General features: G+C 49.8%; 1 protein-coding gene and 1 pseudogene across 1 annotated transcript in view; both read right to left on the bottom strand.

The window, feature by feature from the left end:
- Positions 1 to 2253: 2253 nt before the first annotated feature.
- On the bottom strand, positions 2254 to 9224 carry LOC110302429 (importin subunit alpha-8 pseudogene; annotated as a pseudogene).
- Positions 9225 to 13463: 4239 nt separating this feature from the next.
- Positions 13464 to 27328, bottom strand: part of Ky (kyphoscoliosis peptidase) — a 37594-nt gene continuing 23729 nt past the window's right edge. Inside the window, exons 9-11 of the mRNA XM_021172657.2 lie at positions 19272 to 19460; positions 17872 to 18062; positions 13464 to 15090 (exon numbers count right to left, since the gene is read on the bottom strand). Of these exons, the coding sequence (XP_021028316.1) occupies positions 14195 to 15090; positions 17872 to 18062; positions 19272 to 19460 (1276 nt within the window). The 3' untranslated portion in view covers positions 13464 to 14194. The remainder of the gene's footprint in view (positions 15091 to 17871; positions 18063 to 19271; positions 19461 to 27328) is intronic.

Raw genomic sequence — 27328 nt, 5'->3', positions numbered from 1 at the left:
TTTGTGTGTGTATGTGTGTGTGTGTGTTTTTTTTTTTTTTTTTTTGAGTTCTTGACTCATGCCATCCTCCTGAGAAGGCGCAAATGATTTTTCTCACCTCACTGATGAGGAGACAGGCAGGGAGGATGTGGCTCTTGCCAGGCTAGGTGCGAGTTGGCTGAGCTGGTATCAGGGGCAGAATAATCCACTTTGAGGCACATACCTTTCACCTTTGTGCATCCCTGCCCGTTGGCAAACAGAATCAGATCCACAGCCCAGGCCAGCCCGTGCTGGGTACGGAGGAGCCTAAAACTCTTCACGGAGTTAAATCAATGTTTATAGAGGGAAACCTGAGGCTTCAATCATCTGCTAATGGCTCCTGATGGCACAAGGAGGCTTTCAGTGAGGCGAGACCCGTAGCTAAGAGGCCATCTTCCTGGAAAAACAGATCATTGGCGTCTTTTCAAAATGGACTTTTACATTCACATTCTTGCTGAGCTTTAGAAAACCTCAAGTGGTGCTTTTACAGTCCGAGGAGACTCCCTCCCGCAGCAGGTTAACAGTGATTTGCTCCCAGTGTTCCTTGGGGGAGGTGTGGAACGCGATCTGATTCGCAAGACGTTGTGCTGTGCACAAAGGGTGCGTGGGACCCACACATGCCTGCACCAGGGTAGGGCAGCCGAGGCCATGGAGGAGTGGGAGCGGCCTCCAAGTGCCTACAGGGGAACGGCTCCATTCCATTTAAACTTTTTATGTACCCACCGCTATCACTTTTGTGTGTGCTTGTGATGTGTGTGAGCTCAGGCGTGCATGCCGTGGCACGGATGTGGAGGTTAAACTCTAACTATCAGGAGTTGGTTCTTTCCTTCTACCACGTGGCTCCTAGGGAATAGACTCAGGCCATCAGGCTTCTATCAGGCTGGTGCAGCAAGCACTTTTACCCACTGAGCCAGATCGCTGGCCCTTCAGTTCATTTTGTATAATGTAATAAAAAACGGTCAACACAAGTAAGTTTTCAGGTTTCTTTGCTGTTCACATCCATATCGATCTATTGGCAAAATGTTCACTAGACAATTTGCTACCGGAAGGCCACTTTTTCTTCCTCTTCATCTCTCTTCCTCCTCTTCAGAGACAGGATCTACCTATCTGTCCATGAAGTCCCGGTTAGCCTCCGACTCTTCCTGCTTCTACCTCTGTGGTGCTGGGCTTTCAGCATACGTTGCCACTCTCTGCTTGTATTTTAAATAAAACCCTCCTCACTTTTCTTCACCACTGTCCTATGGAGGCACCTCTCTCCTTCTGTCTGCTGTCACTGATCACACAGCATAGCTGTTTTTGGACACTCATGGCTGCCTCTCTGAAATTCTGCTCACCCTGCAGGGGGTGTAAGTGCCCAGGTCCCCTGCATAGCCAGGGCAACATGATGGCTGATTCCTTGTGACATGGAGGCAGTCATCTGGCAATGTCAGCAAAGCTCAAGGCCAGTGAATTCCCCCAGAAGAAGGGCTCCCTGGGTTCCATCGATCAGTTGCCCAAGCTGCGATTTGTTTCTTGGAGGTAAGTACTATGAGCCAGGTGGCCAGCCCTCTCTTCCTATAGAGAGACATTCCCACGGGAGTGGCAGAGGTCTAGGCTGTGCATCTTCTCCTTGACTTACTTGGAAGCAAGAAGGAAATTGCTATTTAGGATGCTGTAACTCATTAATCTTCAGTCTACAGCCCTTTAAACAATGAGGTAACCTAGTATTTCATTTTGGGTTTTGTTTGTTTGTTTGTGTTTTTGCTTTTCAATAACTGTCTATTAATAATCTCAATTCCCCCAATCAAAAGGAACAGACTAACAAAGAAGATTAACAACAGCAACACAACCAAAAGCAAAAAAACCCTGTCCCTAGTCAGTTAGACTCCTCAGCTGGTAAAAGACGTTGGCCGTGTATATTTGACCACTGCTTGGGCCCATGGTCCTGCTGCAGCTGGGGGAGGTCTTAATGTCAGTGGCCTGTTTTACCATTGAAGGTCATGCCATTGTGTCTGGTCTGTGCTGCCCCCTGAAGCCATGTTGACGACACTGACCTGTGCTGCTGTTGAGGGTTATGGTGTTGTCCATGGTTCTTGCTGTGGCAGAGGGCCCCGCTGATGTCCAAGATCTGTACTGCCACCAGAGACGGTGTGGATGTCCGTGGTCTGTGCTGTCACCAGAAGCTGTGTGGAAGTCCATGACTGATCAGTACTCTGCAGAAATCTGGTGTGTGAGATGTCTTAGCTCTCTACGTATTCACGCTCTCGGTCCAGGCCTGGGCAGACTGTCGTTGTCTTCATCCTCACATAAACATTTCTCAACGATGTCCAGAGCACCATTGCTGATGTAAGTGTTGTGGTGGTGCTGTAGGGACTCAACTTTTTTTTTTTAATTTTTAATATTTTTATTACATACAATTACATTTCCAATGCTATCCCAAAAGTCCCCCATAGCGCCCCCCACTTCCCTACCCACCCATTCCCATTCTTTTGGCCCTGGCATTCCCCTATATTGGGGCATATAAAGTTTGCAAGTCCAATGGGCCTCTCTTTCCAGTGATGGCCGACTAGGCCATCTTTCGATACATATGCAGCTAGAGACAAGAGCTCCGGGGTACTGGTTAGTTCATCATGTTGTTCCAACTATAGGGTTGCAGATCCCTTTAGCTCCTTGGGTACTTTCTCTAGCTTCTCCATTGGGAGCCCTGTGATACATCCAATAGCTGACTGTGAGCATCCACTCCTGTGTTTGCTAGGCCCCGGCATCGTCTCACAAGAGACATCTATATTTGGGTCCTTTCAGCAAAATCTTGCTAGTGTATGCAATGGTGTCAGCGTTTAGAAGCTGATTATGGGATGGATCCCTGGATACGGCAGTCTCTAGATGGTCCATCCTTTCATCACAGCTCCAAACTTTGTCTCTGTAACTCCTTCCATGGGTGTTTTGTTCCCAATTCTAAGAAGGGGCACAGGGGACTCAACTTTTTAAAAGCCACCAACTTCCTCTGTCTGAAAACACAGCCTTTTCTTCTCCTGTAGGTCGTCTATCTGGAGGAGAGAAGAAATGGTATCAAGGACGACAATGACAGCCTCCATGTCTGGGGCAGTGAGCAGACTCAGCATTGGTTCCAAGATTCCCGAGTGGGCAAGCAGAGTCAGCTGGCACTGAGAGGCCCCTGTTGCCATGTTAGCCATGGTGCACACAACCTCTTTCTGGATTTTTAATTCCACATTCCTCAGTAGGTCTACCAAGACAGGCAGCTAGTTACAAAACCAGCTGCCAGATGTGGTGCCCGGGCCCAGTGGCTGCGTTGCTCACGGTCCTGGCCACCAGCTTCTGGATGGAGGACTTTGGGTGCTTCAGGACCTGGCCCAACACCTTTAACATGCCAGCATCGATGGCCATTTGGGTCTGTTCATCTGTTACAGCCACAATGCTGCCCATAGTGTGGAGACAAGGGGTCAAGACACTGAGTTCTGAGCTGGTCTTAAGTTCTACAAGCCCGGGCAGGGTACCGGTGGTCACCTCATGATGGATATACTCTTTGCTGCCCTCAGTCAGGTAGGACAGGGCCCAGCAGGTATCTGAGAGGATCTCATTATCATGATTCAGCGGGAGCTGACAGAGAGCAGGTAGCATCTGCCTCATGGAGGCGTCCTCACAAGGGTATGGATTTTTGTTTCGGCATAAGTCGGACAAAGTCCATGTGATGCTCCAAAGAAATGTGATTGGTATTTTTGTTGAAATAAGGTTGATCAGATGTGGGATGGCATTATTGGAAATGACATTGTCTCTGAATTCTGCACAGTCACCAGCTATATTCCCAGGGACCCACACTGCCTGCTCAGACACGGTCAGGTCTGGGGAACGGAAGAGTTCAATCAGGGGCTGAATGGCACCCCCTTTCACAACAGCTCCGGTCTGCTCTGAAGTTCCTGAGGCAATGTTGGCGAGCGTCCACTCAGCCTCAAACTGCAAGTTAGGGAGAGGTGTCACCTTCAGGAAGTCCACCAGCTTGGGAATGAGCCCTGCCTCAGTAGTCAACTTTAGAGGAGGGTTCTTTTCCTGTCCTGAGGTTGCATTTCCATGGCAGCCTGGGTGGCCAGGAAACACAGGATCGTATCTGAACTACTTACCCCTTGGATGATGTCATCCAAAGTGAAGTGGCCTCTTTGACTAGTGCTTGAGAAACCACGTCACTGGGGAATAGATTGATATTTCTTCTCTTTAGCACCTGCTCATCTTCCCCGGTCTTCCAGAAATGTAGGCTGGAAACAATCCTCTGTCGTCACTGCAAAGACATTTCTTTGCCTTGGTACTTATATTTTCTTCAGCCTCTTTTTGGGAGACTCTGAGGTAGCAATGTTGACTGGAGGAAAGACACCATCTTTAAAGCTTCACTCAGCGGGTTCTCAGCCCTGTTCACAACACTCCCTTAAGAGCAGATCCTGAGCCTTCCAGTCTGGGCAGGTGCCCTGAGAAGACCGTGGTTGTGAACTCTGCAGCCAGTCCCACAACACCCAGGGGGAGGAAGCTCCACGCCCAGGCACTCTTTTTTTTTTGATTTTTAATATTTTTATTACATATTTTCCTCAATTACATTTCCAATGCTATCCCAAAAGTCCCCCATAGCGCCCCCCACTTCCCTACCCACCCATTCCCATTCTTTTGGCCCTGGCATTCCCCTATATTGGAGCATATAAAGTTTGCAAGTCCAATGGGCCTCTCTTTCCATTGATGGCCGACTAGGCCATCTTTCGATACATATGCAGCTAGAGACAAGAGCTCCGGGGTTCTGGTTAGTACATCATGTTGTTCCAACAATAGGGTTGCAGATCCCTTTAGCTCCTTGGGTACTTTCTCTAGCTTCTCCATTGGGAGCCCTATGATACATCCAATAGCTGACTGTGAGCATCCACTCCTGTGTTTGCTAGGCCCCGGCATCGTCTCACAAGAGACAGCTATATTTGGGTCCTTTCAGCAAAATCTTGCTAGTGTATGCAATGGTGTCAGCGTTTAGAAGCTGATTATGGGATGGATCCCTGGATACGGCAGTCTCTAAATGGTCCATCCTTTCATCACAGCTACGAACTTTGTCTCTGTAACTCCTTCCCTGGGTGTTTTGTTCCCAATTCTAAGAAGGTGCACAGTGTCCACACTTTGGTCTTCATTCTTCTTGAGTTTCATGCGTTTATCAAATTGTATCTTATATCTTGGGTATCCTAAGTTTTGGGCTAATATCCACTTATCAGTGAATACATATTGTGTGAGTTCTTTTGTGATTGTGTTATTTCACTCAAGATGATGCCCTCCAGGTCCATCCATTTGGCTAGGAATTTCATAAATTCATTCTTTTTAATAGCTGAGTAGTACTCCATTGTGTAAATGTACCATAATTTCTGTATCCATTCCTCTGTTGAGGGACATCTGGGTTCTTTCCAGCTTCTGGCTATTATAAATAGACGCCCAGGCACTCTTAACACTCACAGAATCATAAGATCAGAGGCGAGGAGGACATAACATTTGCCTCAACACCGCGGAGTAACTGAGATCAGCGGGACTAGTATTTCATTTTGAAATGACCAATCACTGGTCACTCTGCATGCTAGACAGTATTTAATCAGAGGTGCAGTCCACCGGTGAGTTTGGCTCCAACTTTTCAATTTTTCTCTGGACTGAGAAACTTAACTGGGGAGGCCATGTGGATCCTGCCCAGAGCCCAGGGGTACAAAGAGCCCTCCAGAGCATCCAGGGACCTATTGTTTTATGTCTGGATGGTTCTCAGCTATGGGACTGACTTTGGGGAGCCAGAGCTCCCCGCTTCCCATGAAGCTAAGTAATTTCCTTCCTCCTTTGGTCTTGGCTCCTGTTTGGCTATTAGTCAGGCTTGGCGAATATGTGCAACACTCCCTTCCCACCCAGGGTCTATGATTTTTGGTCACTGTGAGTCTCTTTCCTACTGAGCTCAGAGGGGACCGCAGACTCCTCGTAAACCTAGGGCTTCAGTTGGTGATGTTCAAATGTCTATCCAGTTGGCTTGAGAGAGGAAATGGTTTGTATGTGTGTGTTTTGCATATGTGCACTACCCATGTGAGTGTGTGTACATGTGTGTACCAGGAAGTCAACCTCAGGTGTCATCTACCTTTTGGTTAAGACAAAGTCTCTCTCTGGGACTTGAGGCTTGCCAGCTGGGCTAGGCTTGCTGGCTGATAAGCACCAAGGATCCACCCATCCTTAGTGCTGGGGTGACAAAATCCTTGCCCTTTCCCCTGGCCTTTTCCATGGATGCTGAGGATCAAACTCTGTTCCTTATGTTTGCAGAGCAAGCACTTTACCGAGTCATCTCTTCAGCCCCAGTGAGGCAGGAATGTCTCCGTGGACCTGTCCAGGTAAACCCTTAGTCACCAAACCAAGCAAGCCAATTCTGTTTATTTTCCACTCAATACCAAGAGCAACCTTGTTTAAAATATCCATAAACGGGGCTGGAGAGATGGCCCTGTGGATAAAGTGCAAGCTTGAAGATCTGAGTTCAATGCCCAGGACCCTTGCAAAATCTGAGTAAGTGCCTGTAACCTCAGAAGTTGGGGGACGGGGATAAGGGGGGCCCAGGGTAAACTGGCTTTCTACAATAGCTGATCAATGAGCTCTGGGTTCAATTGAGAGACCCTGCTTCAATATAGAGGAGACTGACTGAGGAAGACATCTGATGTCCACTTGGGGGCCTCCACATGCACGCACACACATGTGTTTCCATACATGTGGACATGCATACAGAAATGCATACCACATACACATGCAGAGAGAAGATAGGGATGGGAGCAGGGACAGGGAGAGGGATAATGAGTTCTTCTGTGACAGCCCAGCACACTCCTGATTCGCCAGGAGAAAATATTGTGCCTTTTAGTCCCAGTTAGCAAAACTTGCCATTTTGCAGCTTTTCCATTCGATAATAGGTTCTCCTGGGGCCTCAGAGAGTCTCCTGCAGCTAGGTTTGTTGGTTGAGCTCTGGGCAGGTGAGGATACAATTAATGGGAGCTTTAGCGTGTTTGTGTTACTTTGGGTCAAACAGAAGCATTAGGCTCATGTTCTAGACCTCCTTTAAACAGACCAAGCCACAGTTAGATATGGGGACAGCACTTCATGGGTCCTTCACAGATGAGGAGGTCCTGAGCTCACCTTCACATAGAAATCTTGCATTCAGTCACAGTCCACAGACTAAGCCTCCCCCCCCTCAGAGAGAGCCTCAAGAATAAGTTGAGGTCTAGGTAAAGGGGTCACTTTTGTCTCTGAAGGTCACTAGCAACCAGCCCTCAGTCTCCCCCACCCCCAGGGCAGCCGTTCCCCCTTCCCTGGATTGGGATCCTCCCCTGAGACTCTTGGCCTCTCTCACCATCCAGGCTGTGGCAGGCAGAGCTGAATGAAACCACAAGGGCCAGTCCTGGGAAAATGACACACTCTACAAATGTTCAAGGAATGGTTGCTGGCAGCTCCATTCACATCCCTTCTCAGTTTTCCCAAGAAAACACTTACTGAGCATTTATCAAGCACCCAGCATGTGCCAAGAAGCAGAACCAAAGTGTGTGTTCCAAGAATTCTCAGTTCTGAGAAGGGGAAAGTGGACCAGAGCTCCTGTCTCCAACCAAGAAGCTCTCTGCAGTTGATACCCACTCGCAAAGGAAAAACTGAATTTCTCCAGTGGACTGTCATTGGGTGTATTAGCCACACATGTAAGCTCTGGACCCAGCAGCCGGAGGCCAACACAAACCAACTCAATGCTATTTTTGTAGACTTTTTGTCTCATCTTGCTTTGGGTCTTTTTTTTTTTTTTTTTTTCAGTTTTACTGCTCTCCTCATGTATGTATCATGGTGTCTAATTTTGTGTTTTTAAAAATATATATTCATGCTTTGTCTTCATGCACACCAGAAGAGGGTATCATATTCCATTACAGATGGTTGTGAGCCACCATGTGGTTGCTGGGAATTGAACTCAGGACCTCTGGAAGAACAGCCAGTGCTCTTAACTGATGAGCCATCTCTTTGGCTCCACAATTTTGAATTTTTGTTGGTGTATGTGTGTGTTTCTTTCTTTTTAAATTATTATTTTTCTTTGCCATTTTGTTTGCTTTGTTGTTGTTGTTTGTTTGAGACAAGGTTTCTCCGTGTACCCCTGGCTGTTCTAGAACTCATTCTGTAGAACAGACTGGCCTCGAACTCCTAGAGATTCTGGAACTTAGATCCACCTGCTTCTGCCTCCCAAGTGCTAGGGTTGAAGGTGTGCATCACCACCGACGGGCTTGTTTGCTTTCTAAAATGAGAGAAAGAAAGGGCATGGTGGTGGAGGGATGGAGAGTTTGGAAGGATCTGGGAGGGGAAAGCCATAATTGGAATATATTGTATGAAAATATTTTTTTGAATAAAACTGTATGGAAAAAATTGCAGTTCAGTGGTGAAGTTCCAATCCTTTCTCATCACCTGATTGTGCAGAGTTCTGAGTTACAAATATGATGTGAATCCGGAGGATGGATGAGGGCCAGGCAAGGCTTTTCCAGGAGTGAGGGAGGGAAGACTGTCGATACAACAGGGACCAACATGTTCAAAAAGCAGGGTAGTGTGAATTGTGGTGTCTCCTATTGATTAGCCAAAGGATTGTCGCCATAGCCCCTACCATCAGGGGACTCACCAGGGGACTTGTGCTCTGGGGCTTCCTGTCATGTCCCATCTCAGTCTGAGGTGCTGCCTACCTGGTCCCGATCGCTGGCCTTTTATGTTGCACAGCCATGGCCTCCAGGACACTGAATTCCCAAAGCTTGATGCTGGCTCTGACTGGTGCTTCTACGTGATCAGTGCATACCATTGCTGGTCCAGGAGGACCACAGAGAGGCAGCCTTTGAACTAAAGCTGCTGCTTACAGCTTACTCAACTGCAGGGGAGACGTCTCTCCATGGCCCCTCATCTGTGTCCCTCTTTGAAGAGCCATCCTTACACTATCCTTGGGAATGAAGCACTTGACATGATGTCTCTAGAGGAGAAGGAGGTGACTGGGCACTCTCTTGATTGTCTATTAAAATAAGCCTTTGTTTCCCATCCAAGCATTAACCAGATCTGGCCCCGCCTAGCTTCAGAGATCAAGCTAGATCAGGTGTGTTTAAGGAGGTAGGATTGTAGACCTAAAATCAATTTTTGTTTGAAGACTTACCTTGCCCACCAGTGCCTTCTCCAGAGACCATGAACTTCCTTGGGAAGGATCATGAAAAGCATTTTGTCTGAACACAGCTCAGGTGGGGGTGGATGTTCGGATCTGAGGTTGGCGTGGACAGTAATGACCTAGGCAGGACTCACCTTGGCACACAGAGGCCCAAGAAGTGGCGCTGAGGGAGTGGTGGGCCTGAGCACTCACAGTGGGTGAAGAAGCACATGAGACAAGGCCCCAAAGCCTCCATATGGACCAGATCTTGCCATGGAGGATGGCAGAGGTCACAGGACACCCCTAGGCATCCTCCTCAGGAATTTGATTGGCTTAAGAATAATTTTTCTGACTTGAGGTCTGAGGATGAGGTGGAAGAAAAGAGACTTCATGGAGACATTCAGGGGCGTGTCCAAGAGAGGACTGTCCAGGGGACTCTTAGTCTTCTTCAGTTCTGTCTGCAAATCATAGTGGACCAGCCTCTGTCTGGGCCGCTGGTTCCCTGTGGTCTGTCCACCTGCTGAGCTCCGTGCATCCCCTCGCCCGCAGTCAAGTAAGAGGCCTGCGGTGTAGCATGCCCGGGGCTTAGGGAGCAGGCTCTTAACACAGCAGGGCCCTTCAGATGTTGCCTAACTGACAAGCCCAGGCTGGTGCCTGCCATCATCTGTTCACAAAGACACAGCTTCACACAGTCTCTGGACTGGAAGGAACATTGGAGGTCAGTCTATTCCAGCTCTTGGGTGGGAACTTGCAGCCCGTTCCAATAATTTAAGAGTTCGTCCTTCTACTGCACCAAAGACCTAGAGACAGTTTGTTCCGACTTCTCCATAGTGTGTCATTAGAAACTTCCCTCACCCATGGATTGCAGTCCTCTGTGAACCCCCACCCCAAGGATGAAGTGTAACACATCTCGGGTTTTTGTGTCTGGCAATGAGGGATGCGATAAGCCCAGATTTGGGAACACAAATCTTTTTGCCCTTCACACTACAGCTATGAGAATGGTCTCCATGGTTACAGCAGCTTCTCAGAGGTGTCTAGATTTTCATTTTTTTTTTCCTCCAGTCCTCTAAATGTCTAATTTACGAGTAATCAGTTTAGGCAACCTGGAAAGTTTCGCGTGTGTGCGTGAATATCAAGAAACGTATATCATATATTCAGCACCCCAAAAGTAGGTTGACAGGAAAATTTTTGGCACGTTTTTCTTCTCCCACTCTAAAAAGAAATTTGGGCTGACTTTAAAATGTTCAAGTTAAACAAGATTCAATGAAGGAAGCGTGGTCTTCAGATTCTTCAAAGGCACGTGAGCCTCGGAGGGCCGGGGCTGACCTAATTATGTTTTCTTTAATGTGGAATCGCTATTTGCCCAACACCCCATTTGCATCTCCCCATCACGTTCAAATGGCGGGGACATTGATCTTTTTTTTTAAAAAGCATCCTTTGAACATGAAAGTGTTGCCCTCCCCCCTTGGTTGTTTTTTTTTTTTTTTCCTCCTTGTAAGAGCGGCGATAAGGATGGATCGATAATTACATTGTTGGATAAAAATGAATATAAATTTTATTGAAAAAGAACCCCAGTAACAATGTGAGGACAGCATCTTCAACAGCCAGTGGCCCACACTACTCAGCACACACGGGGAGAAATAGTCACCTCTGCGGCTTTACTTACTCCAGATGAAAGGAAACGGCAGACCTCAGATAAACCGCCTTTGAAATCCCACAACAGTGAGCTATGTGGTCACACCATTAACCTGGTGTTTACTGCCGGCCAACCAGTGCCGTTTAGTTAGCGGAGGGAGAACCCATCGCTTCAGTAAGCACGGCAAAGAAAATGCCGGACCACTGCGGGAACTTTTCTCCTTTTCAAGTCCTTTGAGAATTTCGCCGAGTTTATTGGCAACGTCTCCCTCCTGCTTCACAACAGGAAATGGTTCTTTATATCTAGCTCAAATCCTTCATGCTTCAGTTAATCTATTTACGTCTCTTTAATCTCGGTGGGCTGGGAGGAGTCCGTCCTCATGGGACAATGTAACATATGGAGAACTCAAAATATTCACAATCAGACAGAGAACAGTCCAGCTGAGCTGGTGGCACTTTTGAAGCAAGCTGAAAAGAGCTTAATTGCACCCCTTTGCCTCACCACGCCCCATCCTTCTGCACCCTGGCGCCCATCCTGGGGCCTGCCTGGCAAAACGCTGGGTTTGATCAGTTTCAGCCTGTCATTGCCATAGTAATGAGTGTGATCACAGCGACCCCAGACAGGCATTCCTGTGCCCAGGGTTTCTGTCTCAGGAAAGGCTTTCTGGGCAAGATGCTCAATTCTTAATCCCATCCTGTCTTCTCACCACGCCAGGCCAGGAGTCTCCCCAGGCTCTTCTGGACAGTCTGCAAGACAACGCTGACATTGGCATATCTACCACGAGGATAACTATCCACGATGTGAATGCCGTAGACAGCATAACTTGTCCGCAAGGGACGAGAAAGCACCTAGTGATTTTTAACAAATATCATAAAAAGAGCCAGCTTGGGGGTTTGCAGCGGTGGCAACTTCGCATGTGATCCACCAGGGGGCGCTCGTGCCATTTGATCGGCCAATGAGACTCGTGGACCAGCAGACAAAGAGGGGGATTTGAATAAAAAGCCTTCAAAACGCAGCCTCCAAATTTCCAGGCTGAGCAGCATGCGTGTAAAAATTCATGAAGATTGGATTCGGTTTCGTGTATCTTTGCTTCAGTAAAAAGAAACGCAGGCGTTTTTCCGAGTGCACCTACAGCTGCCTTGACAAAGGAACTACCTGGTTAAACGAGGAGGGCGGGGCGTGTGGATGACCCGGGCCGCTGCTAGAGGCTCGGTCTGGGTCTCTGGTGCTGAGGACAGCTCCTGTTTTGTGGGGTAGCATCCTCCACAAGCTCCAGAATAGATTAATTATGCTGTTTTGAAAAAAACATGGGGATCATTTTCTGCAGGGCTAGCAGTGGCTGTCGCGGCTGTGTCTAGCGAGTGGCAGGGACCGCCGAAGCACTTACTATTTCGTTAAAACATAGCACAGTTCTTTCTGATCATAAAATAAAAGGGGTGAGGAAAAGCTGTTTCCAGGCAGTGCAAACTCCACCGTCTTCTTGTAGTGGAGACAACGCCACCCCCACCCCACCCCACCCCACCCCATTTTGGTGCGTTTTCCAGGCGTGAGTGACAAGATGCTGATGGGCTGAGACTGCCAGAGGACCCTGGACATGAGCCAAGGCAGCTCAGCCCCTAGCAGCCATGCTAATCGCAAGTGAGGTTACCCAGTCTGGTGGAGGGGGGCTATCTGGTATCAGATGGGTAGCAGTGGGGACCTGTGGGAAAGGGGCAGAAAGGAATGAAGAGCTGAAGTTCTGGGATCCTAGGTCTTCAAATAGGTTCCACTTGGCAGACTGCCCACCCAGAGATGCGGGTGCCTATGGCTGAGCCCTTTGTGTTCACCTCTATAGTCCCAGGATTTAGCATGAGGGGTCAGCCACTTATCGAAGGAGTCTGATGGGCTCTTATTGAGGAAAGAGTTGACTGCAGAGGCTGTGAGTATCCCAAGCTGGCTCTGGAGGCAGCTGAGCCTGAGGACATTCCTCAGAGAGCAGTGAGGGATGTGTGTGTGTGTGTGTGTGTGTGTGTGTGTGTGTGTGTGTCCTGAGACAGGCACAGTGAGCAGAGTCCTAGAACCCTGAAGTTTGGAGGGGACCCCCCTGGAGCACATCTGTGCACTGGGATGCTACTGCAGGAACCTCTTGGGGGGGGGGGCTCTCCTCAGGCCTTCCCTGCTTGCAGCAGCCTGCTTCCCCCCCCTCAGCTGTTGCCATGGAAACACCAGCCTCAGGTGCTGCTGAGGGCCAGCTAGGCAGCTCAGGCTTTTTAGGACAGGCCAGAGCAAGTAAGAGGCCCTCAACTGTTCCCAGTGGAAGGAAGGTTGAACTCAGGGCAGGGGTTGTCATCTCAGAGAAAGACAGGAGGGAAAATGGCTATGATAGGGCTTTCCTCAGAGACAGGGACCAACACTTTCTCTAGGGGGCAGGTGGTGGTCCCCTCAGCTTGGTTTGGTTTGTAAGGAAGGAGTAACATTTTGTTATCAGATACTATCCCTGGTATCTGATAACTGCTGGGGCTAATCTGCTTGCCCAGGGCCCAGGTCATCAGTCAGGCTCCCAGCGGGCTATGTAGGCATTTGAGGCTCCTGAGGATGGCTGGCGGGGGTGGGGTGGGGTGGGGTGGGACAATCTCCAGGCCCTCAGCTAAACTCTGGTAGGCACATAAAATCAGGGTCTTCACCCTTCCATGTGGGTTGCTGGACCTCCATCCCTGGTCCCCAGCCAGGACATCCGAATGTGCACAGGGCTGCTTTCCTGCCCTTAGCACATCTCAGAGATGCTAGGGATCGGGAGTCAACAGCCTCCAGTTGGCTGAGGGTCAGCTGGTTTGTTTTCTACACCCACCCCCTTCACAAGCTCTTGAAGAGCTTGAAGTTTCTAATAGGAGCACTAGGAATGTGGAAGATGGGCAGGCCCGACATTCCCTGGGGTCCAGAAGGTAGTGGGGAGAAACACCATGTTACTTGCAGGGGGAACACACCTTTCTCATAGATTCAGCCTCAAACACCAGGCAGGCATCGTGGGGAAAGCTTTCAGCACCGGCAACACCTCTGCTTTCCCACTCAGCTCTACAGCAACAAAGTCCTAACACAAGAGCAGGCACAGGCAGGGGTGTACATTTCACAATACCTTGGATTTACATAGCACCTTTTTCTTCTAGAGGGCCCTGGCCTCTGTCTCTTCTTCCACAGCCACACTGAGTGAGCCTTTGGCGGCACGGATTCCTCAGTGCCTGTGACACAGCAGGGAGATTGAGGCAGAGGGGACTGAAGCAGAGGCCTAGAAGTGGTTTCATGCAGATTAGTGGTGTCCTGGGCTCTCTGCTCTTAGCTTGGGCCCTCCCTGGGCAGGGCTGGCCGTGTAACCCTGGGGGACCATGAAGAAACGCAGCCCCTCACTGGTCATTCACTTTGTATTTCAGGATGTAGCTGTAGAAGTTGTGGTTAGCATTCTCTAGCACCATGACGTAGACTTCCTGGCAGCCAGCTGTGTTGCAGCTGCCCTCCCAGTAGCCCTCAGGGTTAAGAGTGAGGGGCCACGTGTCCTGTCCTTTCACCAGAGCTTTGGCGATACCATGCAGCTTTAGTTTGAAGGCTATGTTGCGGTTGGCGGGAAGCACACCGGAGAGAGGCTCTAGCAGTTCATTGTCCTGTCCCCAGTTGCCAAAGCTCTCGGGGAACATGGGCCAGTTCACCTTGGTGTTGGCGCAGCACAAGAGGTAGTTGAACACAAAGATGAAGTTCCCTTGTTCTTGCCTCTTCTTCACAAAGATCTTAAGGGCAAACTTGCCAGCATGGGGCAGCTGGACTTTGAGCTCGGTCCTCTTCCCTCGGTTCAACTGGAAGATGTAGCGCCGCTGTGTCTCCTCAGTGATGGGGCCGTCATCGCCATGAAGGGACGCCAGGACACTGATGCCCTCTTCCACGCCAAAGCTGATGGCGCAGCGGCCATCGCTGGTGTGAATGATGGGGTCAGAGTGAGAGGGCTTCGTGATGCCCATCTGCTCCGAGAACCAGCTGGGGCCCACGGGCTGGTGGAGCTCACTGGGCAGCCGGACAGAGAAGTCTACATAGTTGCACTTGAGTGTGTATTCTAGCACCGAGCTGTAGATTTCAGAGTTGCCCTTGGCGAAGATCTGCAGCTTGTGGGTGCCCATGGTTGGAGGGTACACCTCCAGCTTCATCCCGTTCTTCCTGAGGCTCAGGAGCCCGTGCTCCTGCTTGCCATTGAGCATGAACATGAACAGAGTTGGGGCCCGGCTCTCCATGGTGATTGTGGCTTTCCCATTCACTGCAGAGAGCAAGTCGTGGTTAGGTGAGGCGGATCCAGTGTGTGCTGGGGGATGCTTAAGCACTGGGGGGGGGGGAGGGGGGAAGGTGTGACTTACAGTGTGTGTCTATGTCTGTGGTTGTGAAGATTTCTACCAAGCTTGCTTTTTTAACAGTGTGACGGCCCTGAACGCAGTATTCTTCTGACTCATTTGGGTGAATATTTTTGAGACAGCTGATAACTGTGATAGCTGGGGTGGGGTGGGGTGGGGGATGGGCAAGAAAACCCTACCCTAGCCTTCCTCTACTCTCCCACTTGCTTTACATTAGATGAAGCCTGCCTGGATATTTTATTTGATTCCAGATCAGGGAGGGGTCTAAAAGGATGGGAAGAGTGCTGTCTCCTTCAATTCTTACGTCTTAAAAAGAGATTTATTTTTATGTGTGTGCACGCATGTCTTTGTGTGAATGCTGTGCGTGTGTGTGTGTGTGTGTGTGTGTGTATGTATGTGTGTGCGTGTGCCTGTGGAGTCCTGAAGAGGGTACTGATTCCTGTGTGTGTAATGGTTCAGAAGAGGATACTGATCCCCCTGAAGCTAGAGTTACAGGCAATTGTGAGCTGACTTAAGGATGTGGGTACCGGGAACAGAACTCAAGTTGTCTGGATGAGCTCCAAGTTCTCTTAAACACTGAGCTATCCACCCCCCCCAACTCTGAAGTATTACTTTTGTATCACTCCCCTGTAAAGATTATGGTATCAACAGCTGTCATATGAACACCACACCGTAACCAGAACGGGCTTTCCTCCAGGAGTCTATGCCCAGGAGTGTTAACAGGGTATTTTTCTGGATTCCCCTCCCAACACTTGCTTCTCACACAGGGAGCCATAGCTGTGCTTCTGAACTGGGTCTCAGCGAACCACTGAACCCATCTCTCCTGCCAGCTCCCCCTTGCCTTGCCTCTGCACTCCTCTACTGGAACATTGCTTTTCACTGGCTCAGGAAGGCTTTTTCTATCTGGGCTTCTCTGGCTCACCAGGCAGTGTCTGCTCTGAGAGCCAGGCCATGGCTTCTGTTAGAAGCTGACCACCCCAGCCCTTGCCCAGCAACTTCTCCAGCCCCGCTCATGGATGGAGACAGGCAAAGGAGAAGGCTGTCTGATTCACGTCCACTATTAATCCTCCATTCCATACATGGTGGGGACTCACCCTAAAGACCTGGCTGCAAAGAGTCTGCTTCAGCCCTTCAGGTGAGCTGGACATGCTGGAGGGATGCTGGACATGCTGGAGGGATGCTGGAGGGATGCTGGAGGGATGCTGGAGGGATGCTGGACATGCTGGAGGGATGCTGGAGGGATGCTGGAGGGATGCTGGAGGGATGCTGGAGGGATGCTGGAGGGATGCTGGAGGGATGCTGGACATGCTGGAGGGATGCTGGAGGGATGCTGGAGGGATGCTGGAGGGATGCTGGAGGGATGCTGGAGGGATGCTGGAGGGATGCTGGAGGGGTGCTGGAGGGATGGATGCTGGAGGGGTGCTGGAGGGATGCTGGAGGGATGGATGCTAGAGGGATGCTGGAGGGGTGCTGGAGGGATGCTGGAGGCCTCCTGGAGGCCTCTTCCAGAGAACCCACCATTTTCCAGAATGAATCATGGGAGTGCTTTTTCTATGCTCTGCCTTTGTCTGTGCTGTAGGCTCTTTGGAAGAGCTTAGCACCTGTCTTAGAGAATATTTGGCAGAAATGTGCTGAGCATCTCAGAAGAGGTGAATTATTGGGGACCCCAAAGGCCACTGAAGGACTGTGGCTGGCACTTCTTTATCCTCTCTGCCTCTTCTCTCCTCCCTGTATCCGTGACTCTCTCCTTCCTCTTCACTCTACCCTCTCCCCTGCCCCCTTCCCTTGCTTCTTTTCAAGCTCTATTCTCAAGGCAACTCACAGGCACCAAGAAATATTCTTACAATAAGGAGCATGAATATGGAATTGAGTTTTAGGTTAGTATAAATTAAGAAATCTGGTGTTTACACTTTTACATCTCCCCAAAAAAGGCAAACTCAACTCAGCAGTATGATCACGAGGGCGCTGTGGTCTGCTCGAGTCTTTCTTGTGGTTTCATGTCTCACGATAGAGACCGCAGTGCAGACCTCTGCCAGACTCAGGTGCAGGAAATGAGCTTTGAAGTGAGCAGCCGTGGGCTGTTGCTTCAACAGCTGAAGCGGCCACGTGTCTGTGACTAACCAGAGACCACGGCAGCTCTGCATCCAAATCAAGAATCCATGGGGAAGTGCAATGGGCAAGAGGTACCTGCTCCTGACTGCCCCCTGGTGGACCCCCCTGCCTTGTCCCATCAGCCTGTGGGGTGGGGTCAAGGCCATCATCCCTCAGGCCCGCCTAGCTGATTGCTTCTGGGATCTCAGGCCTTCTGTCTGGGATGTGTGGAGGCCTCCTGGTGGCAGAGCGGGTGCTGTCAGGTTGGGCTTTAATGAGAAGGGGGAGGTGGGCTGGTCAGCCTTCCTGACCCCTGCTGTGGTGCGCCAAGAGCAGGACCAGGCTCTGGATCCCCAGAGAGGCACAAGAAACAGTCCTTTGAGGTCCATGACTGTGGTCCTGGGGTCAGGCCTTGTCCCTTAAGAGTGTTGCAAACGCCCAGCAGCCATGGTTTCCATGCTGTGTCAAGGGACAATGAGTGTCAGCTCAGGCCATGGAAGATAGCTAAGCTTGGCGGTCTGATTTTCTTGGCTTACTCTAGTGGGAAGGGAGCTTCAGCCATCACTGGGGCTCTGCCTTGTGTACCTGCTTCTCCTTACCTGTTCTGATCATGGACATCTCTGGGTGGGCACTCAGCATGCCCTTGTTGTAGAATTCACTCTTGTGGTACATGCTGTTCTCAAACTGCCTCAGAGACTGGGGCGGCTTCAGCAGCTGCCAGTTTTTGTTGTCTGGGAAGTGATCCTCGATGAACAGGGCAGGGTGGGTGAGGAAGTAGAATTCATTGTAGCTGGAGTAGAGGAAGACCTGGTTAGGAGCTGGGTGTGAGAGTAGGTTTGACCACTATCACCCACATCCAGGTATCTCACGGGGAGCTTTGGGAAATCTTTGTCTAGCTGACCCAACCACTGGATTGGGTGTTGCTGATTAACAGAAGTTTGTCAGCAGGATGATCTGTGGTCCTAATGTGGGCACTGGAGACTCTTCGGGTGGCTGTGTGCAGATCCTGGGGCCACACGGGATCTGAGGTCCCTTCTGAGACAAGGCCACAGCATGAACTCAGGGCCTGCTCGCAGAGCCGTAGGAGGTTATAGATAGGGTGAGGTAGAAAGGACAGCTTTCTCTCTGTTTAATGCCTAAAAGTAGTTTGAAAGGACCAAAACCATGGTACATAAGAGCGGGTGTGAACAGCGAAAGGATGGAGAGGTAGGGAGGCAAGGGGACAGTGTTCTAGTTGTGCTGGACCCTTCTTGCCCCTGTGCCAGGGGGAAGGGGGTATGCAGTAGGGGAACTTCTGTGGCTCCTTAGGGCTGGTCAGAGACAGAGACAAAGAGAAGGAAAGGGAGACAGCCTGGGCTTGGGAGGCTTTGCTCCGCCTAAGGGGGACACTGTTGAGGGTAACAGCTCTATGTAGGGTGAGTGTGCAGGGCCAAGGTTTCGCTTGCACACATTGGAGGAAACAGTCTGTTTCCCAAATAAAGGGGGATCTAGACTGCTGAGGGACATCACGACCCATGAAAATGCCATGCTTGGCTGAAGGTTAAGTTCAGGGTTGAACAAGCCTTGGAGGATGATCCAGACTGCACCGTAAGGACCCAGGTGGCTTAGCCCCACCTACACCTCTCCTATCTGCCAACTGCATCCTTCTTCCTCCTTCAGAGAACAGGAATTGGAGGAGAAGATGGAGCATAGAGGAGGCACCTTAGCCTCGCCCCTCCTCATGTGTGACCTGGGGCAAACAGGAGGGGCTCCTGGGTTTAGCTTCATGGACTCATGGAGAGTCAGAGGAGTCACAGAAGGCAGAGGTGACAAGAAAATTCAGCTCCTTGCAAGCGACCTGGAACCAGCTTTCAGGAAGGCGAGAGTAGCTAGGCAAGGCTGTCCAGCCTTCCTCTAACACTTGGCCCTTCCCTTCCCCCACATGCCTCCCTTCTTCAACCTTGTCCGCACCCCATACACAGACAAGAAAGACACTGGCAAAACTGAGCCTCGTACTTACAGGAAGGTGAATTTGGAGGTGGTGGTGTCCACCAGGCCGCTGCCCCAGGTGCTGTCCACCAGGTGCCAACGACCCTCAAGGTACACAGCATTCCAGGCGTGGTCGAACTCTCCGGAGAAGCTTTGGCCGGTCTGGTAGCCAAAGCCCTTTGAGTAGCCAGGCACGGTGACACACTGCACGCCAGCAACCCTGGGGATGGGACATGGGTCTGAGAAGGGGCTTGAGTGCTAGGGGTGTGTGGACAGGGATCCAGAGTGCTGGCAGGCCCTGCCTGTGCAGACTGACTGCAGCCCTGTTGTTTGCTAGTCCCCTGAGACTCTTCAGCTTACTTCTGAAGTGTCTCCCCAGGGCCTGCTTGCCATGATCCGATGCACAGCATCTCAGGAGGAAAAATCAGGACAAGAGTGAGGACGGCCTCGAGAATGCAGGGAGCAGGGAGACAGAGATGTTCTTGGAAGAAAACCAACGTGAAAGAGCTGCACACAGAGGCGGGGAAGCCAGCATACCTCCGGCGGGTGCTGGTGATGAGGAAGGAGGTAGCTGAGCTCTGATTTCTGGCTGTTCCTCTCTGCATGGGCTTGGGAAGGCAGGCAAACTGGTGTGTCCAGAACTAACCTAGGAGAATGGGCTGGCTGCCAGGAGACCTGACCATCAGCTTTGGCCTTCATGAGGAAGGAACAGAAAGCACCATGGTGCATTAATATCCTTCCCTGACTACCTGCCTGGACTTCTGCATTGGCCAGTTTTGCATCACCATGACACAAGCTAGAGTCATCAGAGGATGGAGCCTCTATTGAGAAAGTGCCTCCATAGGATCGGGCTGTAGGCAAGATCAAAGGGCATTTTCTTACTAAATGACTAATAAGGGGAGAACCCAGGCCATTGTGGGTGGAGACACCCCTGGGCTAGTGGTCTTGGGTTCTATAAAAAGCAGACTGAGCAAGCCATTGGGAGCAAGCTAGTAAGCAGGGCTCCTCCATGGTCTCTGCACCAGCTTCTGCCTCCCAGGTTCCTGTCTTGTTTGAGTTCCTGCCCTGACTTCCTTCGATGATGAACTGTGATATGGAAGCATAAGCTGCATAAACCCTTTCCTCCCCAAGTTGCTTTGGTCATGGCGTCTCATCACAGCAATAGTAGCCCTGACTGAGACAGCCACCATCTTGAAGTCTCTACCTGCTCCGCGAGGAGTGGAAACGTTGACTGGCTAGCCTTGTCTTTTTGACAGGGTATCCCCATGGCACGCAGCAATGCAGGTATCACTTTGGGGAAAGTTGAACTGTGGGGGATTGGAGTGCCTGTCACTTTTAGAGACCTCATAAAACCAGGTCTGGGCTGTGGCCAACATTCCAAGGCTGAATCAGCAAGTCCCCTGAGGGCCCTGCCTCCCCCACCCACTGGCCTCTCTCTTCAGCAGCTCCTCCCCAACATGGCAATGGACAAATGGACAGTACCAGTCTACATGGAGCTGCTGGCCCTGGGCCTGCTGGCCCTGGTGCTGAGTTGCTCTGCCCCAACACTTTTCTTGCGTTTGTGAAAACTGGTATAATAAATTCACAAGTCTACTGAGTCCTGGATGCCTAAAGTGATTCGTCAGCGGAACCCCATCTGCACCTCAACAACTACCCACCCTCCACACATGCTGATCCTGAACATCGCTCTGAGGTCCACATCAGGTAGCCGGGCCTGGTCACTCTCAGGATGCATTGGGTCTGAATCTCCAGTCCCATTAAACAACAGGGTCTTAGACTAATGGGGTAAGACGATCACATACTGACTGTGAGTGTAGGGAGAGGCTTGCCCATGGAGATGGGTATTTAGCTCACATTTAGTAGAAGGCCACACTGAGTATCACTGACCTACACTTATGTGTCATTTGCCGGGTCACTGGGGCAAATGTGGTAGCTTGAAAATTAAGAGATTCTCATTTCTCTCATTGCATCACATGCAGATGACCATGGTATGTCACCCCATCCGCTGTAGCCCTCCTTTCCTTGCAGAGCCACGCTGAGGCGACTCACACTGAGACTCCTTTCAGGGGGTGACATGTGATGGTCCCTGTTGAGGTTTGGTCTGTTGTTACATATTGTAACGCTGAGTACTGAACCCCAAGGTCTGGTTGCCTCCAGAGATGAGGAAATCCTCATTGTACACCCATTGGCGCTATGTAACATTGCCCTCCAAGTTATCCCTGATTGGTCAATAAAGACGCCTACGGCCTGCAGCTGGGCAGAAGAGAGGTAGGCAGGTTTTGGTTTCTGGGCTTGGCGTCTGAAGCAGAGACCACAAGGAGAGAGGAGGAGAGAGAAGAAGGAAGAAGATACCATGAGGTAGGCTGATCTCCCCATGGCCATGAGGGCCAGCCATGAGTAGGAGCAGCCCAGGGGGAACAAACAAGTGATATCTCTGGGTTATTGACAAGGAAGTAGACAAAATAACACAGAGGGCTGATATCTGCCCAGCTCTAGTGCTGTTACGGCTTGTTTAAAATATGTTTTGTGTCTTTTATTTGGGAACTATATGGTCAAGGGTGGGGAAAAAATCACCAATTAAATTAAATCCCTCCTCTTCTGTCCACAGTGCCAAAGAGGCGTTAGGTCTCCAGGGTTTCCTAGGGAATCTCACGATATTATAGCAGCTGGGCCCTGTGAAATTATTTCAGGAACACTTGGGGACATTCTGTTGACAGACACCAAGAGTTGCTAGACCTCGGTGGTAGGGTTTTCTGCTGGTGATGCTCCAAAATGAGTCCCAGAACAGAAGGTCTTTCTGAGGCAGGAAGCCACGGCAGACAGTCTCTCTGAGTGTAAATATATATATTCATGGAGAACGAGGGCAGGGGTGGGTAGGGAGAGATTCTTGATCCCTCGGAAATGGGGTTATAGGTATGTTTATTTAAATTCCTCTGCACCTTACTTTTTTTGGGGGGGGGGCTGTAGGTCAGGCCCAGAGTGCTTGCCTTGCATGCAAGAGCGAAGACTCACTCTCCAGTACTGTAAAAAGAAGCAGGGTGGGGCGGGGGAGGGAGCACAGCAACATTTTAAAATATGATTATGTGTTAGTTATAGGATTGGGAAAACTTAAGTTATATTCTTCAGTGAATTATTCCCCATTGTTGCTCGAAAACACTGTGTATGTAAACTTTAGCCTGGTGTGGAGGGAAGTCCTGGGAACCTTTGTGTTTCAAATGGCTCACTTCGCAGGAAGGGCAAGCGGTGAGTGGAACGCTGGGGTCTGGATTGATGTCTGGTGCTGGCTTTCTGCTCAGAGCATCAGGAGCAAGGAAGGAGTGGGGAGCAGTTAGCATCCACATCTTCTCTGGGTGCTGGAGTGAACTGGGCTCTCCTGTAGGCAGACTGTGTCTCCTCCAACTGGGGGAAGCTTGTTTCTTCCACCCAGGAGAAGCAAGTGGGGAAGGGTCTTGCCCAGCCCAGGAACGAGCCATTGGAGGGAGAAGGGATGAGTGACATGTACCTATATTGCTCCAAGCTGGAATGGGTGGCCATAGACTGCAGCCAGGAAATCAGAACTCTATTGCTACCTCTACCAGTCACCTGCAGTGACCTTGCCAGGTTCATTATGGGCTAAAAAGGATGGTTGGCATTAAGTGATCTCCAGGGGGCAATTCTCCTCTGACAGACCGAGGAGAAGGAGAAAGGGCCGTGGGGATTGCCTGTGGCAGAACTAAGATGAAAAATGAAGTCAGCTGTAAGTTTATGCATTGCTGGAGTATGACATGGGGATATTTTATTATCTGACAACTATGTGTAAGATGAATTGGACAGAAGTCACAATGTAAAGTGTTGTCAATAATCCGTAGTTTTTATATGAATTAAATATTTCACAGGCATAAAACTATCTATCTGATTGTAGAACTATCTATCCAGCCTCTCTGGCTCCTGATCAGACCACGATCCGTGACCCCTTCACGTCATTGAAAGAGCTCTGACCGTACAAATGGTGTGGCAAGCATAACAGCCGGCACTGGGCGTGGGTGTGTGTGTGTGTGGTGGGGAGGGCAGCACATGACACACAATGAACCACAGTGAGAGATTGTTCCAACACAAGGCTCAGTGGCTGCCTTAGAAGGGCTCGTGCTTGCGAAGCAGGAGGATCTGTGAACTGTCAGTGAAACACCAGACTGAAGCAAAAAAGTGCTGAAGAAGGGATCTCAGGTGAGACGTGTTTCTACCTGCCGAGTAGCTTGGCTAGCCAGCCCCAAACACAGCCCAAGGCTGTCTATCTATATAACAACCTTAGGCTGCAGAATCCTGCTTCTCCATCTGAGAGTCCTGACAGTACCACTGTTGGGGCACCAGCACAGGGAGGATGTGCATCTGATGTTGCAAAGCCAGCTTGCATGCAGGACTCACGAGCAAACCTTTTGCAACAGCCAGAACATCAGGAGAAAGCAGCAGCCCATTCCCAGCCAGGGCTGGGGCTCGGGGAACCCAACCAATGATCTGAGGCTTTGAAGAACACTTGACCTTCCTCTGCAGCCTGATGAATACGCACTGAGTATGAGAAGCAAACTGAGAAGCAAATGGAAGGTGCCGTTACCTAGTGACCTTGGCTGGCTTCTGGAGCTATGAGCACATTTCCTTGTCACTTATCAAAGATCTGAGCATACCAGCTTGCTGTGGTGTGTCCCCTGAGTACTGAATGAGGAGTTGACTGTCCAGACCATGATGGTTGATTGATACAGATAAGGTCCAGGCCCTGCCACAGGAGCTGTGTGATACAGGTATAGCCTGTGAGAAGCTGGTAGCGTAGGTGAGGGGCTTGGGCAGGCAGGGACACTCTGCGCACAGCAGCCTTTGACCATGCTAAATGAAACGTTCTTTTCTTTCATTATCTTGTTGAAGGCGTGTGATTTCTAAGTAGGGTGTAAGCAGCGGCATCTCTCTCAACACTTGGATTTGATTTCTTACAAACTTAGATATCTCTCTGTCCTTGCCACACACCTGTCCACCTCTGGCTTCCTGAGACATGATCTCAGAGGTTTCCTGTCTAACTGTGGCTTTGAGAGAAAGGCTACCTGACTTGGGGACACACAGCCAGCTAAAGTAAAGACAATCCTGGGGTCCAGCAGTCCTGAGACACAGTCTGAGAGCTTTCGAACTATGCCAGGACTTTTGCAGACCAACATTCTGTTTTCATTTGTAGGTCTGTCGGTGATATACAATGAAATGAAGAGATGATCCGCGAGAGAATTCAAGCTTGTATCATCCTCCAGTGTAGCCACAGTGGAGGAGGAGTTTAGGTGTCCCTTTCAGAGGCCTTATGTGACAAAGTCAGTGCTGGCAATAATTAAATTATTTAAGGCAGCTCTGGGCGGATGCAGGCCTTTAGTTCTCTCTACTCTGGAGTACTTTAGTTCTAGCACTCTGGAGGCTGAGGTAGGAAAGTCACAAGTACAGGATCTGCCTGAGTTGCTGAGTGAGTTGAAGATCAGCCTGGGTAACTCAGAGAGACGCTGACTCCAAAACTTAACGAAGAGGCAGCTCAGTGATAGGGTTCTTAGCTGGCTAGCATATATAAGACTCTGGGTTCAGTCTCCAATACTGCTGAAAAAGAAGAAAATAAGACCACCCAGCTCCTGGAGAATCTACATCTCCCTAGAGGCTTAGATGGCCACTATAGTCATATTGCCCACCAGCAGCTAACCAAGCAGGCATGCCTCTGTCCTTGCTCTTCATGACCCTAGAAGATGTCATGGAAGATGGATGGAAATGCAGCTGACATATGATTGGTGACAACCAGCCTGCTCAGTGCCAAAGCTTCAGACTGGCAATAAAGCGCCGGTTACCTCAAATCTCTGGAAAAATTTGCTGGCTGGTGTTACTGGGGCCGTGATTACAGTGGGGGAGAGAATTTACTGCAGGCTGACTCAGTGGCAGGTGCCTGGGGAATTAACCTTGGCCCCTGCAAGGAGATTAGGCAGAATCAATTAAGGCTGTGGGCAATCGGGGCTGAAGACAGACTTACTGCTCAATGATAGAAAGCCAGGAAGAAACTGGACCAGCAATTACATGGGGGACGAGAGAGCTAACAAAGCACACCACATCGGGAATGTAGGAAAGACAAAGGGGGAAACAGAGAATGCCTGGGAATATCTAAGTCCTTACCAAACTGCTCTGTTAAATCAGTCTTTAATGAGGCCCTGGCCAGGAAGCAGAGCGTTAAGCAGGACTTCCGAGGACGGCGCTTTCTAAGAGGCCACCCTGGCAGTCCACAGACTCAATCAGCAGGTGTGGATTGCGTGTCTGCAATTATTAAGGAACCAACTAATGAATTTACCAAATGATTTGCAGCCATTCCAGGGGTCAAGGGGCTTAGGGAGGCCATGCATGAATGGGTTACTGATCCTTAAGGCAGCTAGCATTAACACTTAAGGGAGTTCACCGAACTCTGAGCTACTGTTAAGTGTCCCAGGCAGTGCAAGGAATTTTGTGCATGGTCATCGCTAGGTTGAGACTAACTTTAGCTGATGTGAAATGTTGGGGGTGTATTTTAATGATGAGCTGCAGGGCAGGATGTGGCCATTGTTAAGCATCTGGAACAGGTCAGAGAGCCGACAGAGTCAATCAAGGCAAGCGTCAGTTTTCTGGATCTATGTGGGTGGGCTGGCAGAGGCAGTAGGAAAGTTCCACAAAAAGGCTCCAATGCTTATGAAAGATGCCGTGAGTCTTAAAAAAAAAAAATAGCATTTCCCAAGTCAGTGGAGCGGCACCTCCACGTGGCATGTTCTACTGTTCCGCCCTGAAAGCAATGCAGTCCCTAAAATACAGATGAAGAAACCGAGGCTTGAAAGGAAGCTGTCTTACCTAAATGAACAAAACTCATAAGTGGTCAGTTAGGGATGGGGGCCCTGGTCTTTCTGACTGTACCTGTGGCACATCTACAGTGAGCCGGGAGGCTCAGGAGACACACAGACATGCCTTCAAGACTCAAGACTGTTGCTACCTGAAGGAGTCCTGCGCTGAGGAGGCGGAGCTGGTGAGTCCATCAAGCATGGGGGCGGGGCTCACGAGGCCCCACCCCTTTCTGGGAAGTTCTAGGCCGTTAAGGGTTGGGGGGCGGGGGGAGGGCAGGAGAGCCAAATTGCTCAGTGGTAAGCTACCCTTATTTAACTAACCCCTACTCTTGTAGACAACCCTAATAAAATAGAGTGGCCCCCAAAGACATGAAAATAGGAGTGGGGGAGTCTGTTGGGAAGAAGGGGTTTAGTGGGAGGGGAAGGAGGTGAGGGGACTATGGGGGAGACATTCAAAGTACAATATGCATATGAAATTGTGAAAGAATGAATCAACTAGAAAAAAAATCCAGGGTCTGGAGAGATGCCTCAGTGGTTAAGAGCACTGACTGGTCTTCCAAAAGTCCTGAGTTCAAATCCCAGCAACCACATGGTAGCTCACAACCATCTGTAATAGGATCTGATACCCTCTTCTGAAGGTAGCTACAGTATACTCCTATATATAAAATAAAATAAATAATTCTTAAAAAAATAAACCTTAAAACAAAACCCATCATGAGAAAAAAAGAAAAAGAAATCCAAGTGTTTTCAAATTTACAAATTCCTATGAAAACAACCACATTCTGAAAGATGCCACGCAGGCACTGAAAACCTGGTGGTGTTCTGTTATTCAAAAGAAAACACACACGTCTGCCAGGCATATCCTTCCTGCTTCTCACCATTCTGAAATGCCTATTAAAAGCCTACTGTGTGTAAATGCCAATTGAGGGTCTACTGTGTGGAGAATCTGGGCCAGATGTTCTCAGAGAGGCAGAAGAGGGGTGGGGGATTAAGACACAGGAAGAAAGGCACATAGAGAGAACTGTGCTGAGAACAAGCCAGAGAAGGCACATGGGTGTCACTGTCACCTGGGAAGGGACATGAGTGCCACTATCACCTGGGAAGTCATGTGGGCGTCACTATCTCAACTCTACCTAGGTGACTCAGAGCCAACTAGTTGTTTTCCTTGTCTTGTACATTTTGGAGACTATTTACAGAAAGCATTTTTTTTTTTAATTCAAAAAAGTTATTAGTGGGCTGACAA

Source organism: Mus caroli, unplaced genomic scaffold (assembly GCF_978045245.1).
Source record: "Mus caroli unplaced genomic scaffold, Mus_caroli_1 scaffold_11, whole genome shotgun sequence".
NCBI lineage: Eukaryota > Metazoa > Chordata > Mammalia > Rodentia > Muridae > Mus > Mus caroli.
This window is presented reverse-complemented; position numbering and strand designations above follow the sequence as displayed.